Source organism: Motacilla alba, chromosome 3 (genome assembly GCF_015832195.1).
Source record: "Motacilla alba alba isolate MOTALB_02 chromosome 3, Motacilla_alba_V1.0_pri, whole genome shotgun sequence".
NCBI lineage: Eukaryota > Metazoa > Chordata > Aves > Passeriformes > Motacillidae > Motacilla > Motacilla alba.
The window spans coordinates 113,341,784-113,358,017 of NC_052018.1; the positions used below are offsets into that span (position 1 = coordinate 113,341,784).

General features: G+C 48.7%; 2 protein-coding genes across 7 annotated transcripts in view; one reads left to right on the forward strand and one right to left on the reverse strand.

Moving 5' to 3' along the window:
- Nucleotides 1–16,234, reverse strand: part of PAK5 (p21 (RAC1) activated kinase 5) — a 157,581-nt gene that overhangs the window by 106,516 nt on the left and 34,831 nt on the right. The gene's annotated exons all lie outside the window — the stretch shown is intronic.
- On the forward strand, nucleotides 2,872–16,083 carry LOC119698759. 6 transcript variants are annotated; one of them, XM_038131245.1, is made up of 5 exons: nucleotides 2,872–3,109; nucleotides 3,221–3,417; nucleotides 12,891–13,031; nucleotides 14,056–14,159; nucleotides 15,053–16,083. In XM_038131245.1, exons 1-4 carry the CDS (start codon nucleotides 3,024–3,026, stop codon nucleotides 14,154–14,156), a joined length of 525 nt encoding a protein of 174 aa, XP_037987173.1. In that variant the 5' UTR covers nucleotides 2,872–3,023; the 3' UTR covers nucleotides 14,157–14,159; nucleotides 15,053–16,083. The 6 variants fall into 6 exon arrangements, 4 of the variants coding, with proteins under 4 accessions (XP_037987173.1, XP_037987172.1, XP_037987171.1 ...); XM_038131244.1 differs by having other exon boundaries at nucleotides 2,878–3,417; nucleotides 15,057–16,083; XM_038131243.1 differs by having other exon boundaries at nucleotides 2,880–3,417; nucleotides 15,053–16,082.

Consider the following 16,234-nt stretch of genomic DNA (forward strand, 5'->3'; position numbering starts at 1 on the left):
GGCACAGCAACCTGAGGGTTAACGCTGGTTAGGAAAGGAGGCAGTGGAAACCCTTGGAAGAGCTGGGCTGGGAGCTCTAGTGCAAAGCACAAACTGGTGGCAGCCAGAAGTGGAGACAACCGATGTGTCACTGCTGCCCCACGGGTCACCAACTGGCAAAACAGATTTATGTTTGTGAATATGGCAATATAAAACCCAGGGCAAGCCTGAGCTCTTGACCTTCCCCAGATATTACAGCAGTGGAGACAGAAATTAAAAAAAAAAATTAAATCACTGCTTTTGAAGTGTTTTCTTGACCTGCACTAGCACCTCTCATTTTAATATTTATTTGTTGACTAAGAAGAATCACTGAAGAAAGAAATAATTCCTTGGGGGAAAAAAGTTACAAATAAAATAATTTTCTCAGTGGTTCTGGGTAGCTGGTGGTTTACCTCTTAAAACCAGATGGTTTCTGGGGAAGAGCAGAAGGGTCAGCCTAGAAGACAGATGAGAATACTGACAGCCCCTGTCACAAGATGTCGGTGGGGTGGGGGAAGCAGCCGCTGCTGCTTCCAGAGGGGTCACCCAGGGCTGCGGGCCCCCCAAAAGGAGGGGAGGTGTCACCCAGGGCTGCGGGCCCCCCAGAAGGAGGGGAGGTGTCACCCAGGGCTGCGGGCCCCCCAAAAGGAGGGGAGGTGTCACCCAGGGCTGCGGGCCCCCCAAAAGGAGGAGTGGGGTGGAGCTTTGCCAGCCCCCGCTGCTGCAGCCCCGCTGGCGGCCTAGGGGTGGCGCCACTGCATTCACGATAAATGGCATTTACTAGGAAAAGGTAGGTTTGGTAAAATATCCCTTTCTTTCTAAGACAAAAGCCTAAAGACTCGAACGAATTTTTTTTTCCCCTAGAAAAATGACCCTAGATCTGAGGTGAAACATCGATCTTCCATGCACCCGACACTACCCCAACTGCATCACCGTGGAAGCACAGTGAGGAAATAAAGCTCCCAAGTGGCCTCACTGACAGGCAAAAGCCAAAACAGCCGGGGCCAGCGAGCCAAGACTGGGGCCAGTGCCTCCACTCCCCTTCTCCTGCCTTTTGGGCTGACCTTTAGTCCCCAGTGTTTAGAGGAGCGTGGAGCTCTTCACGCTCTGTCAGCACACTGAACAAGCAGGGGGTGCAAACACTGTTTGCAGAGGCAGTGCCTTGAGTTTTTCCTTTCTGGCAGCAAAAAGGACCACGGACCTTTTCTGGCCAGGACTGCAAGGATACAGGAGGCTCAGGCTGCCCACAAGGCCTGGCAGGTATGGCCTGCTCAGCCTGCTGACAGCAGCTTGCCCTGCTCACGCCTCAAGCTGGCGAGACACAGCAGTCCAGCCAGGGCCACCCACAGCCACTCGGTTTGCCAAGTGCGGCAGCAGGGCCAGGGCTGTGCTGGCTCACCAGCGGGGAGGGACTCGTGTGCCCTCCGGCCCAGTCCGCACTGAGCACAGGTATTTGCACTCGTGGCTCCTGGGCCAGGAATAGGGATGATACCTCTTTCTGCTAAATAACCAGCGCAGGTAGTCCTTTTCCCCCACAGATTCTTTGCAGGTCATGTCCTGCCCCAGAACGTGGCTGAAAGATTTGTAAAAGCTCTTGGTGAGTAAAATAAGGCCCCCAAATACACAGCCCTGCTGCCTCTCGCTGCTGGTGAGGCACTGGAAAGCAAATTGGATGCTACATCCCCACTCCGAAGAGTGATCTGCATGTTTGTACACATGCTGGGTGGGGTGCACAGAGTGGGGTGCAGCTGACAGCAACACCACCCCAAAAGCACCTGGAGCTGGATGGCTGTGACAGCACAACACTATTGATCCACAAGATGGGATCTGCACGTCTGCACGGAGGACGAGCAAGAAGGACCAGTAAAACGTGTGTGGGTCGTGCTGACAGCCGGTCCCACGCTCCCAGAGCCTTTCCAGCTGGAACAGGCAATGAACACAACTCCCACCTGCAACACAACCACACCTTCTTAGGGGGGCCCTTTACATGGGCCCACACCAAAAATAAATAATTTTTAAAAATAGTATTTAAAGAGGAGGCTCTGATGCCAAGGCTTTAGTGGTGATCAGCAGCACTTCCCCCATGACCAAGAAGGGACAGAAAGGCCTTGTCTCCAGCCTCAGGGAGAAAGCACAAGAAGAGCTGGCAGCTTCCCTCCTGACTCTCCTCTGGAGGTCAGCTGAGTCTCGATGATGCAGCATTCACCTTTGCTGGGCTCTCCCCAGTTCTGCAGAGGCTGCAGCTGTAGCAGGGAGCCCTGCAGTCAGAGATAAGTATGCCCCATGCCATGGCACTGCTCTGCCTGCCTGGGGAACAGCAGAACCCTCCCTTCAATCTCTGCTGTCATCAAAAATAGCTGTTTCTCCAGCACCCAGCTTGTTTCCTGTCTCTGAGGTGGGTGATCCCCTGGAGTGGCACAGTCCCTAGCCCAGCAGCACAGTGCTCCCAGGGTGGTTTGTTTCACTGCACAGCAGGAGCTGCTTGCACAGGGCAGGGCTCCCACTCCTGTGCCCGCCTGGATCCCTGCCCGGACTCACCGAAACCACCTGCGTTACAGCAGCAGGAGAGTGGCAAATGCAAGAGCCTCAGAGTGCTGAGCAGATGCGGGGGATTATTTCAACTTCATGGTTTCCCAGGGCTATGCACACACTCCTTGAAGAAATCCCTTAAACCTGTCTGCTTCCAAACAGCCTATATACATCACCGGCCCCAAAGACGACACATGATGAAAGGGCCTTACAAAACAAATCCGTACATTTCAGCCCGGCAGAGCATCCAAGTGCAGGGCAAAGCCAAGACAAACAGCACTGGAAGCGTACGTGGCTTGAAATCCCCATTGTTGCTCCGTTCCAGAAAGTGATTCACCCTCCCCACGGGCCGGGCCTTGCCCCCGCGCGTTTCGCAAGGCTCCTGCCTTTATAACAGCGTGGCGGGGCACGCGGTGACTCCTGGCAGATTGCTGGCTGCCTGCAGAGCGAGGAGGCAGCAGCTAATCCTCCTAACCATGATTTTCCTCTTGCAGTATTTCTTCCTGCTGGCCACAGACCTAGTGCTGGCCATGACCCTCTCCTGCCTCTTTTACGCCTTCGCGTGCGTTTCCATCGCCTTGCTGACCTGCTGCATTATCGTCTTCTCCTTCGGCACCGCGGAGAGGAGCGCCGACGTGAAAGGGAGAGCAATTGTGATTCTTGTGTCCAACAGCTCCATTGGGAGGATGTTTGCGAGGAACCTGGACAGAGCGGGTTTCGGGGTGTCTGCCGCACAGTGGTCTGCTCAAGAGGAGAGGACAGTGACAGAAGAGTGCTCATCCAACAAGGAGGTAGCCCAGCTCCACCTGACTGAAGATGAGTATCAGAAGACAGTGAAAACCTTCATAGAAAGCCACTTATCCCTGAAAGGTAACTTTTAGGGCAAACTGCTGGATTGTGCCTACTGTAGAAATTAAAATGCAAAGATTGTGAGATCGTAGTTCAGCAAATGAGGAAGGCAGGAATGCTTTAGCAAATGGTAATAACACTCTAACTGCAATGCATTTTGTTGTGCAAAACAAAAAATTTTGCTTTTTCCAGGGGAAAGAGCCTGCTTTGGTGGCTGTGAAAGGCCCCAGCAGACCCCAGTCCCTGAAGGAAGGCAAGGTAGGCCAAGGAAGGAGGGGGAGAAGGTCCTGTCAAGGCACAGAGGGCTGGACTTGCTCTGAGAAGAAAACACAGAAATGAACAGTGGGGAGCAAAGCCCAGACAGTGACCTGAGGTGAAGGAACATGTCTGATCTTTAACCTCTTCTGGATTAAAAAGGAACCCAACTGAGTTCCCTGTTGACTTCTTGGCTGCTGTGGGATTCCTAAGAGTCAGGTCAGAGCTTTGTGTGGCGGGTTGGGACAGCGTCCCTGAGCCACGCTGCCATTGTTTCTGTGGGAATACAGGAGCAAAGGCAGCCTGCAGAGCTCACCTGGGACAGCACAGGGCAAGTGTCCTGCTGAGGGCATGGCTGTAAGCCCTGCTGGGGAGCCTGCCCGGCCCTTCCCAGCTGAACGTGCCAGTGGGAAGACTGGCTCATTCCCTGCTCAGGCACCCCGGGATCCAGGAATCCCTGTCCCCACAGCCATCATTTTACACCTCTTGGGAGTGCCAGAGAACTCAGCCTCGGCCATCAGGGCTGTACCCTCATTGCCCCTAGGGCTACGGGGTTACAAGGGGAGAGGCCAACCCCTCTCCTCTGTGAACCTCTGGGCCCCCTGGGCTGCAAAGCTCTCTGCTTCCCCATCCCTCTCCTCCTTGCTCTCTCTCTGTGGTCTATCCCAGGCTCCCTTTGGGCTCTCCCCAGGGCAGCCTCTGCTCGCTCACACCGGGCTGGGATCTCAGAGAGCACCCACATCTCCCCAGGACAAGTAAGAGCCTTGGCACTGCTGCCCAGCACTGAAAGCTGTCTCTGTGCTCCCAGGCCCTGCAGAGGAAGGACACTGTGGAAGTCAGAGCACGCACCACGAGGCCTCCCGTACTGCAGACACCCTTCGGAGGGGCGGGAGGGACCCCTAGCCAGCACCTGGGGCTGCCTGCAGCGCCTCAGGACACAGGTCCCTCACAGTGCTCTTCTCCTCAGAAGCACCCAGCAGACCAGCAGTGCCTGTGCAACTCTGCATGGCCCAGGATGCATCCCTCCCTCCAGTGCCTGCTTGCAGGCTCCAGAAATGGCTCCCTGCGCACCAGCAGTGGGTTTCAGACCGAGCGCTCAGCTGCCTGCATCAGCATTTAGGCTCATTTATGCCAGGAAAATTACTCTGGTAAAACCTTCTTGTGTGGACAAGGCCTAAAAGCTCCCCAAGCTGAGTATCAGCATAATCCTGCCCTGGAAATGAACAACAGAGGCTTTTTTAACCAGTAATGATCTGTGGGAGCTGGTGATTTCTGCGGGCCTGTGCTGTTCTAATTAAATGAGGCTCCAGCACAGTGATACCTGTCTTTTTTTGCTCTTGACTAGTTTGGTCCCCCTGCTAGTTAAAGGCTTTTGCAGGTGTTATGTTGTTTTGACAGGGTGATCTGTCGTAGGATCAGTGAGGTTTTACATTTAGGATCTCCTGCATAATATTCACATCACAGATGTGGATGTTGAAATGTATTTCCCAAGTGCTGACCCAATTGCATGGCAGATCAAAGCAGTAAGTTGGGAGGGAAAAAAAGAAAAATAAAAAGAGAAAGAAAACCTCACTGTTTTCTTGGGTTTCTTTGTTAACAGTTTCGAGGGAGTGCTGATATTAGTTTTGCAAAACTTACTGTGGTATTTTTGGCATGGGTTAGGTGAACATGAACACTCACCACCAAATGAGTAATAATGAAAGAATTTAAACCAAATCAAAAGCCTACATTGGTGGGTCCCCACACGCAGTTTGGTCAGCAGGATCTGGACAAGGGCAGGAGAAGAGTTAGTGTTGTAGGGCAGAACCATTACACAATCTTCACCATTTAAAAACTTCTCGTATGCACTTTGTGTACGTAATTTTTAGTTTCTAAAGAAAGGAACCTTTTCCAGTTTTTTATGGGTTTTGGACTTTTTTTAAAATTACTTTTCCCTATAGGACATTGTTACCATTGTATCTTTGCTATTGTAAATAAAAATATACTTGTTCTCTATAATCAAATCTTTTGAAATTCATCCTAAATGCCTTCCAAGGCAACACAGTGAAGACAGAATTCCCCAGTCATGGTTCCTTCTAGAATTAAAATACTTATGACAGCTAAGATAATCTGGTTTTCATTCTAGTACAGGTCCAGCAACCCAAGTTTTCAGGAAGGCTAGCTACCTTAATTTTGCAGTCCCTGTACAAGTTAACAAGATGCTACCAGGCCTAAGGTGAATGTAACAAAGAAACAGAGAAATGCGAGCCAGCCCCCTTCCAAATTCTTCCTTTCTTGTGTGATAGCTTAGCTAGGTTGATAAAAAGCCTTTGGTTCTTCTGGCTTTTAGCCTTTGGTGCCTTTAGATCAGATATTCAAAGTTTCTCTGTGACCAAGAGGTCAAAGAGACAGAGGGAAAAAGATGAGAGAAGGAGTTTTACTGCTCACCTCCAGTAGCTGAGCCTGTCCTATCAGATATTGCAAGAGCCCTTGGCATCATGTGCAAGTCCTCTGTGATCTGCTGCTTGAGAAACTGCTGCGCCGTGCTGCTCTTTGGGCAGGCTGCCTGGAAATGCTGGCAATTGCCTCACGAATTTCAGGACTGACTGCAGGGAGGGTGGGGTAGGGCAAGGAGGAAAACATGTAGAGATGGGCAAGACCCAACAGACAGCACCCTGACCTGACTCAAAGAGAGTTCAGACAAGCAGAGTGCTCGCCTGTTAACTGCTGGAGCCTCTGCTGTCACAGCTCCTCGGGGTTCACCTGGTCACACACAACAGTCACGGGGCTCGGCAAAACCAGCACCGACTGTGCCACAGGATCACACACTTGTTTGGCCTGGAAGGGGCCTTAAAGGCCATCTAGGGCCCACGCCAGTGCCGTGGGCAGGGACGCCTTCCACTAGACCTGGCTGCTCAAAGCCCCATCCAGCCCGGCCCTGAACACTTCCAGGGATGAGGCATCCTCTGCAATTCCTCAGGTTCCCACAGGAGAGATGATCCTCGATGTGAGCCATGCCTCACACTGCACAGCCTTCCTGATCCTCGATGTGAGCCATGCCTCACACTGGACAGCCTTCCTGATCCTCGATGTGAGCCATGCCTCACACTGGACAGCCTTCCTTATCCTTCATGTGAGCCGTGCCTCACACTGGACAGCCTTCCTGATCCTCGATGTGAGCCATGCCTCACACTGCACAGCCTTCCTCATTTGGTTCAGGTCTCTGCGGTGCTGAAGCTGCTTACAAGAGTTCTGTTGGTTTTCACCGGGTCAGGATTGCATGTCTTGTACCTGGATCTCAGATAAGACCTGACAGCTCTGGATTCTTTGGTGCTTACCACCTCTCTTTGTCTCTCAAACAGGAAGGACAGTAACTTCTACATAAGCAGAAAAATAACTGTTGCAAATTAATAACATTAATTCCTAAATAATGCCAGGAGCCGTGTCCAAAACACCCTCTCACCACCAGACTGCACCATGGTTTTTCAGACAGTAGCAAAGGCATGTTCCCAGCCTTGCTCTGCAGGCTCCAAAGGGCCTGGAAGAGCTGCCTGTGCAGACAGCTCAGCCAGTGGGAGATATTGGACCGTCATCCTTGGCCATCTGTCCCCATCTCCGTGTTGCTGTTGGCAAAGCAGCTCTCGTGACCTCTCCCTCAGCGAGTGCAGATCACCTTATCACTGGATCAGTTTAAATAGGTGTGTTAAGCCGTGTTAACGCAGCTCATTACTTTCCTCTGTGCACCGTGGGCCGCTGATGCAATCTCTGCGAGCAGAGCTGTGAGGGCAGGCACCGGCCCGGGCAGGCATAGCTGATCCAGGGAGGGGAGCCAGCAGCTGCAGGGGCTTGCTCAAGGACATGCTGGCAGAGCAGCTCGGAGCACTGCGCTGCCGCGGCTTCCAGCAGCCCCGCGGCTCCTGGGGCAGTCTCCACCTGTCCCAAAGGTCAGGCTGCTTTTGCAGCTCTGCTGTGCAGCAGGTAGCAGTGGTGCATGCTCTCCTGGTACTTCCCCTCGCCTTGCACTTCTCCTTCAGCATGCCCAGCCTTGAGTTTGCCACAGTTTGGTCCTGGAAGGCTCTCTCTTGGACAGAGACCCAGAAATTAAGAGCCTACAGGGAGCCTGAACAGGAGACAAACATTGGAACTGTTGCTTTGTGGGGTGGACACACTGAGAAACTTCTGCTTCCTATGGATGCCAGTGTGGTTGATCAGGTTATTTTATTAGAAGGGCACTCATTGTCCATGCTGTGCTTTCCTCGGGATAAAGGCAAGGCCATCCAGCCATTCCTACAGTCAGAGCAGAGAGAAAGCTCAGCTTTCTTTCGGAACAGCCTGGCTCAGTGCGTGGCACGAGCAGCCGCTCCCACAGCTGCAGAGATGGATTGAACAGATGCAATAATCATCGACTGCAATAAACTACAAGGGAGTAGGAATGAATAAAGCAAACAAAATCATACACTCATGCAATTTTAAAGAGTACTGCATTATTTAACTTCACTCAGCTACAACAACTGCAGGGCACCTTGGATAAATCAGCCCATTTTCCAAGCTGTAAATGACCACGTTTGGACTTACGAATGAAATGAATAATTTTTGCAGCTCTGCTTTTGTCCCTTTAATGGGGGTTATCCAGAAGTTCTTGAGAAACCGGCTTGCAATTATATTGCCTTCCCGTTTCTTGGGGATTTATCAAAACGAGAGAAGCACTTTGATACAGCAGCATCAGGGCTCTGAAACAACCCAGAGAGAGAAAACAGATCTCATTCTGAAACTACAGGCTGGGAGGAGTTATTTATTTTAAGATGAAGGGGAGCTCCCCAGTCAAAGCATCTGTTTAAAAAATAGGAATCTGTGCACCATCTAGAGTCAAGGGGTCTTTTTCTTTTTCCAAAGGAAGCCCTGCATCCAGTAACTCTGGGCATTTTATGGGAGGCCAATTCCCACTTCCTTTAAAGGGTTTTGTAATTCTCCTGTTTCAACAGACCATTTCTCCAAGCACCCCGGACAGGCACACAGGACCTCCTGATTGAAGTGCTGCACAAGCCAGAACAGCTGCAGCAACACTTCTCCTCCGTCCCCATCCCTCCCTCATTGCCAGTGGGCAGAGCCCATTTGGGGTCAAAACTCCATGCCAAAGCTTTGGTCTTTGGCTTGTTGGTGGCCAGAGGCACTGCTTGCAGACCAAGACCTTTCAGCAATAATGAAAGTGCCTGTTGGTCTGCCCTACGTTAAAAAGAGGGTTATTCATTTGGCTGCAGCCACGAACACCGGCCACAGGCACAGCATGGAAAGAGGAGGAGGTGAAAGAGCCACGCGCTGCCAAGGCCTTTTTTATCTTTCTTCCAAGTCTTCTGTTTGCAGACAGGAACAGAAGTGGATCATTTCTCAAAAAGAAACCAAACAAAGCCCAGGCAGTTGGATGCTTATGCTATACTGGCTCCTAAATTCTGCCAGAAGCCATTTTTAGCATCCTAAAACAGTACCCTCTTCACACTGCCCCTGCTTAGCTCATGTGAATTTCAGTCCTAAACCATAAGTTTATCTTACAACAACCCCTAGACAAGAGTTTGATTTCCAAGCTGCATCAATCATTAAACCACGCAAGACTGAAGAGTATTTTTAGAGATATCTTTTTGGCAATCTATGTTTATGATATGTCATTCTTTAAACAAGTGATCAACTCTTTTCATGCAACTGCAGTGGCAGGATTGGAGATCCTGCAAAGTAAAATACACCCAAAAGTACTTGGGAAGCTATTTATTTATCACTTATGCATGATGCTAAACTAATCTCTGATTCTGGAAGTCATTGGAAATAATCACAGGTGTAACATAACCTTTAGACTAATTTAAGAGCTTCCCAGACAAGAGCTTACCTTTGCAGTTTAGAGATGTTGGCTTTCATTAACCAGAGCTGGGCAGCTTCTGACCAGAAAATATTTTTGAAAAATACCAGGATTGAAGCCCAAAGAGTTCTACAGACCTGTGTCTTTTCCAAATAATGCAGTTTGTCAAAGTGCGTGTGTGCACCTGGATGCTTTTACTCTACCCCTTACCTCAGTCCTTCAGAAAAGCTTTCTAGAGGTCACTTTTAACAGAGAAAGGGAATGAAGTGAGAGAAAATATTCCTGCACTCCGCTTTCCCATATGACAGTGTTTGGAGACAGAAACCTGCTGAACAGTTCTAGCACATATGCTTAGGTACTTAATTTGAATTATGTGGTAAAACTGAGTATGCATAAAAATGGAACACTTCTGTATATGATAATTAAATACTTCCCTGATACAAATAAATTATCTTTGTGATCACACAACATCTGAGTAGATTATTTATTTTAAATCTACTCTTTTCATATTTCCCATTTAACAGACTGTTTTCCCAACACTTATGCTGCAAACTCCAAGGTAACAGAAGGATTGTGTGGCATTTTCAGTGGGAAAAGGGGGACAAGAGCAAACTCTCGTGTGGAGTTCCCCTCGCAGCAGGACAGAGCACTTGGCCAGCTCTGTGGTCTGCTCAGCCCCTGGAGCTTTGCTGTGGCACTGCACAGTTCTTCTGCTTTCCTGGGGAGATCCTGAGGGGAAAAGTCTGCCAGGTACAGCCTGTGGCACTAAAGTCCATAATGATCCCAACACAGAGCTGAATTTCACCCCTTGGTAGGCTGACTTAGTAATACTGACTTCAAACAAACAGCCTCAGTTTAGGCCAGGCAACCATCTGCCACCAGAGGGTTAAAATCAACCTGGTTTTCACATTATTGAATTATAAATGCATGTGGTGAAAACATTTTAGACCTGATGCTTCATTATCATTAGTGAAATCATTTGTTCTGACTATGTCATCAAAAAAAAAAAAAAAAAAGAAAGAATACCTTCCTTCTGTTCTTAGGTGCTTTTTCCTGGTCTCTAGAACTACATTTATTCTTAAGCATTCACTCCTCTGGTTTGGTCAGATAGCTTGAAATCTATGAGCTGTCTGGTAAGAAATTACCCTGCCAGCAGCATTTATTTCTAACCCCTGACTGGATGTGAGTAACTTTTTAAACCAACAGACTGAGGCACAACCAATAGTTCTCGAAAATAATGAACAGTATTCATGTTTCCTCCCATAAAAACATTTCTCACCATTCCCAGTGCTTAATGCAGACATTTACACCTGTGTGTGTCTAGCTGGCACACCACCTGGCTGCTTCTCTCATTCACTTTTCCCTCCAGATCTCATTGAAATTCCATTCTGCCTGCTCCTCAATGTAGACACTTAACAAACACCACAGCAGTCCATTTAAACCATAGAGCAGAGCCAAAATATAGTAGCCCAGAAAGTGTTTGATTTTTCTAACCCTGGTGTGGATTTGAACTGCTCTTTTCCTGTAAGAGTCCAGGTGCCTTTCATTACAGCCTTGTTTGCCCCACTCCCATTTTAAGTGGCCATTATTATATTAACTGAGATGTTACCAACCTACAGCTAAAATTCCTTTCAGGTCGCTTGCCTTCCTTTCCTTCCCTTTGGCCACCTTTGTGGTTTCATATTAAATATACTAAAAACACATTTTCTCTCTTTTGTTGCTACCCGAGACTTGCACAAAATCAGGAAAGCTTTTAGTCCTCATCAGAGATTTGAATTTCCATCCTGTTTTAAATTACGGAGGGCTCATTTTCCAATGACTAAACACACTGATGGAAATTTCCCCAGCATTTCCCATAACCATACACACAACATTAACTAATTCACCAGGTATCAAACTGCAAAGGAAGGGACCAGGTCCTTCTTATCCATCCATATAAGAACAGCAGACTCCAGTGTTATTTATACAAGGTCCAGAAAATGAAAATACAGGCAGAAATATGAGAATAAATTACAACCGAAAAAAAAAAAAAAGTCCCCCATAATACAACAGAAGCCACGTCCCAGCTGTTTGGATGCCAGAAACAGGTGACAGGGGGAGTGCTCCCATCATCCGTTTGCTCCCTGCATCCCTCTCGTTAGAGCTCTCTGGCAGATTTTGATTCACGGCAGCAGCTCCAGGGCACGGATCATGTCTGTCTGCGTCACTCGTGGACAGTGATGCAAAACAGGTCGATGCACTGGCTCCGCCACCCAGCCCTGGCAGCAGGTGACAGGAGGCCTGACTCCCAGCTCTGCTTTCTGAGAAGCAGCCAGGCCAAGTGCTGAGAAGGACAATTCTTGGCCAGGAAAAAGTCACTGGAGCTTTTCCTGGGCTCTTGCTAGAACACCAGGGAGGTGTTTCCCTCACACCTTATCCCGGCCCTCTCCCACCAAGGCCAGGCAGGGCACTTCTTTCCTCGAGCAGGAAGGCACTGTCCCCTCCCACAGCACCCAGCCTTCCCCCTGTCCCATGGATGCACTGTCTGGAGACAATCCAGAGCAGCCACCAGCTTTTACAGAAATATGGCTCCTAGGCAGACACTGCATTCTTACTGGTCAGAGCCCCTTGGCACACACTGTTTTGAAGTTACACAAGCAAACAGAAAAAAAAAATCCCCTCTCAGAGATTATTCACTACAGCACAGACAGAAATGCCCCAGTTCTGATTCATTTTTTTCTACAGAGTAAAAAACTTTTGTACCTGAATATGCCCCCATGTGATATTTGGACGTAATGGCTTGGCATTACAAAGGGAATAAGTGCCTTAAAGAGAACAGGTCTCAGTGATGGTTTCTAATAAGTGTAATTTGATTTTTCCTTGAGCATATTTCTTGGAAAATACTTCCCTTGCTTTGCGTCTAAGGAAAGCAATTTGCTAACATTTGTCTGATGATAAAATTGATTTGACCTTCTGCAAATAATCTGACTTCCCAGTGGGCTGCTGAACTTTCTGAAGTGCATTAGGTTGTTCATAGAACACAGCTTTCTCTTGTCTGTTCTGGATAGCCTCTTCATATAACTGATGGATACACTTCCAAAGCTTTTGCAAAAATAACTTCAAGGAACTGATAAAAAAAGAGCTGAAATTCCAAAGGAATGTGTAATAACACATTTTAGTGGACACTAAAGAGAAGAGCTACCTTTGAACCAGCTCTGTTCCCATGCTGGGAGTCTTGCACACTATGGCCCCCTCCTTGCCAGCATGGACTGCTGCTATTGAGCTCGTTACCCTCATGTTTTAATTAGAATGCGCTGCAAGTGGCAAGATTTCATCTGTGGCCGCTGTGTCTGTGGAGAAACGTGCCCAGGTAGCTCAGGAATGCTCTGGGTGAGTTGGCTGAGCTCACAGCCCGTTGGTTTGGTTTGGTTGGCAGGCATGTACGGGAAGATGAGGAAGCCATCCATCCTGATCTGGGATGAAGGGACTCCGGACACACAAGGGGTACCTGAGACAAAACCCTCCTGTGAGGGCAAGGCTTTCAAGGCTCCACGCAGGAACTGCTTGCTGCAGACAGGTACAGCTGAACGCGCTGCATTTCACTGGCAGCGCCTCCATCAGGGGAAAACCTCTTTATAATGTTGCAGCCAATACAGGGCTTTTTTCTTAACATTCTTTCCAACATTTCAAAAGCAAAGCCCTTGTTTGTGGCCACTTCCCACCAGGGCTGGTCACAGAAGCTTAAAATGTGGGTTTAAAGATTTTACCTAATATTCTGGAAAAGTGTTGCTCTCTCAGACTGGATTTCTAAATAAGACTACCTGGGTAGGACAGGGTCAGCATGTACAAAGTCAGCTCTGCAAAGCTCCCACTGTCCCAGGGACCAGCTGAGTTCCCTCCCCCCGACACAGCAAATAAAACCCCAAGCTCCCATCAGCAAAATGCAATTCAGTAACTGGCAGCACCGGGCCTTTATCAGATGGCAGAAATTCTCCTCCTGTTTGCTCTTCCTGTGGAAAATACTGCTGCTTTAGCATCCACTTGGAAGAGCTGTGTTGTCAGTTGTTTGTAGGAAGGAAGACTTCCTGATTAGAAATAACCCTCTAATTAAAGCATGGCTTTATTTGTGTCACATTCATTTGTAGTTACTTATTCAGTTATAAATCACAAGCAATAATATTTAATTTTAGCTGTGTGTGAAGCCTCTCTTGTGAGACTGCCACCATTGGAAGGTGTTCTCTGGGCTTGTACAAGCCTCCACACCAAGGGGAGTTCTGGCCTCAGGAAGGGATGGCTCTGGCTGTGGGGTCCCAATGCACTTAGAAAAAGAGCAGTAAGAAAAACAAAATTGTAAGAGCAGGCAGCTAAATACTCCTTCATGAAATAGCAGGAAAAAGTAGACATCTCCTCCTTTCCCAAGTGGTATTAGATGTGTTCTTGTTTAATCAAGAAATACCCAAGTACCTCCAGGGTGGTCACTCTGGGAATCCAAAGCCCATAGAGGCTGCGCTAAAAAAGCTTTTCTGTTTTCTTTTTGATGCATTAATGTTGTCTTTTACTATTGAGTTAGCGACTGAAACAGTGTCATTTTCTATTTGTAGCTCTCTGCATCTCAGTCCTCTTTCACCCACTGACCTGCGTCCTGACTCTCCTGAAGAGAAGCCCACAGCTGCTCGTGTCTCTGCTGAAGTCCAAAAACTGACAGGTGAGGCAGCACCCTCACAGCTCAGTTACCTGCCAGAGGCGACCAGCACCTCCTGCTCCTCTGCAGGGGCAGGGAAGGGGCCCAGGGTGGGGAGAGGGCTGGGAGAACAGCGCAGGAGCAGCCTCCTGCAGCATGGTGACACCCCAAGGACGCTGCCTCTCTGCACCAGTGTGGCCCTGAGGAGTCCGGCCCTGGGCACAGCAGTACACTCCCATCAGCAGCAAACACAGGACCAGCCAGCTCAGCCTCAGCACCGAGGCAGAGCATTAACCGCTCTCCAGCACCTCACTGGATTTTAAGATGCACAGTGGTCGCTCTCACAGGGCAACCCCCAAAATATCCTATATCTGTTCAGTGCTGGAGCATCTCTCCCCAGCTCCTGTATTCTCACTGCTGCAGGCTCCAAACACCCTTGAATTCTATTTAATCCAGCACATGGCTGGAAGAGCAATCGAAATGGTGTTCCCCAACATCCCTGCTTGAAAGGAAGCACCCAGAGCACCCAATGATTCTCTGGTCCAGGCTTTAGGACAGGAGAGAAAACAGGAAAGAAATTAAAACCAGAAAATAAGAAGCCAGACAGTTCATGATGTGACCTGCCAGTGTCCCCAGTGGGCAGTCTCATCGTTTCTTGCTCGAGGGGAGAGGGTCCCTGGCTCTCCATCGAACACTGCTGCAGGTGTCTGGTGCTCAGGAGCGTCTTTAACCCTGCTGCATTGGATCAGGGCCACAGAGCAGGCTCTGAGCTGCGTGGGGCACAGAGCTGGGTGCAGCCCGTGTCACCAGCGCCTGCTGCAGCAGCTGGGCTCAGGCAGCACGAGCAGCAGCAGGAGTGAACTCAGGGAAACGAGCAAACAGCACCAAAGAGCTAAAACTCTCCTGCTGTCTTTCAGCCAGCAAGGAAACCCACAGAGCACTGCACACACTGGCACTGTCACACCACAAAGGAAAAAGGAGCATAGCTGGGACCAGAAGTAACAAACTCCTTCAGCAGTGACTTCAACTGCAAGACAACAAAAAATGTGGATGAAGACAGAAAACACCTTCAGAACCATGACACAGGTCTGCAACTCCCTTGCAAGTCTAATCTGTAAGGAAGAGAAGCCCAAGATGCTGAAATTTTGGGTTGATCATTACAATGCTGTACTGTGCACACTGGGATATGCACACAGGAAAAAACATCTGAGGCGAAAGGAAATAAAGGAAGAACTCTGCTGGGAAGCAAAATGCTAGGGCTTGGTTTTCATTATCTAAAGCCACAACTCAGAACTGCCTGACTGATGATAAGAGATGTCACCCTCCCAGGGAGCTGGATCCAGGGAGGAAAAGGAAAGCTTTCAAAACAGCTCCTGTAAGACATTAAACCAGCTTAATATCAAATCATACTGAAAACAAACATTTTAATTCTGTAACATCAAAGCACTGAGCAAGAACATGCTAAAGCAGAAAATTCCCGAATTAAAAGCTTGAGGTTTTAGTCTTTACACATTTGGCAAATAACCAGTTACAAGAATAATGCCAAACCCATATATTCTGCAGAACATCCCAGGAAACGTTTCCTTTAGTCAGAACCCTGCCCTGAGCCAGTGTTGTCAACTCCCTCAGTGCAAAATCCCATTCTGTGCACACAACCCTGTACAATTTCAGCTGATAACCATTATTTTCTCCTCCAAAATATGGCAGGGGACATGTGTGGGCTGCTGCATGGCTACTGCTTCTCTCCCAAAGCGACCTTCAAGCAAAGGATGCTGCCTGCTTGTGCACGCTGCAGTACTCATGGCCTGAAATTAGACACCTTTTGTGAGCAAAGCTCCTGAAGGCCTCAGTGGAAGCTTTGCTGGCCTGAGGACTTGGGAATGGCCTACATCTGTTTATAAAGCTTTCCAGTCTGTTGGGATACAGGGAACTACTGTGTGCAAGAGAAAAATCATCACTGTGAGGCAATACCACCATGAGACAAATTATAATATAACTGCACTTAAAAGTATGTTTAACACAAATTAGTTATACCAAACTAACACCAAAGTTATAGACTGCTGAAGCTGACTAAGGGATCTGAATGCCCAGATGCTTTT

Excerpts from the sequence above, each read along its gene's own strand:
- LOC119698759 (XM_038131244.1), top strand. The coding sequence starts at position 3,024 with ATGATTTTCCTCTTGCAGTATTTCTTCCTGCTGGCCACAGACCTAGTG. Across the intron at positions 3,418-12,890 it reads AAGCCACTTATCCCTGAAAG|GCATGTACGGGAAGATGAGG; the intron begins GTAACTTTTAGG and ends TTTGGTTGGCAG. Across the intron at positions 13,032-14,055 it reads GAACTGCTTGCTGCAGACAG|CTCTCTGCATCTCAGTCCTC; the intron begins GTACAGCTGAAC and ends TTCTATTTGTAG.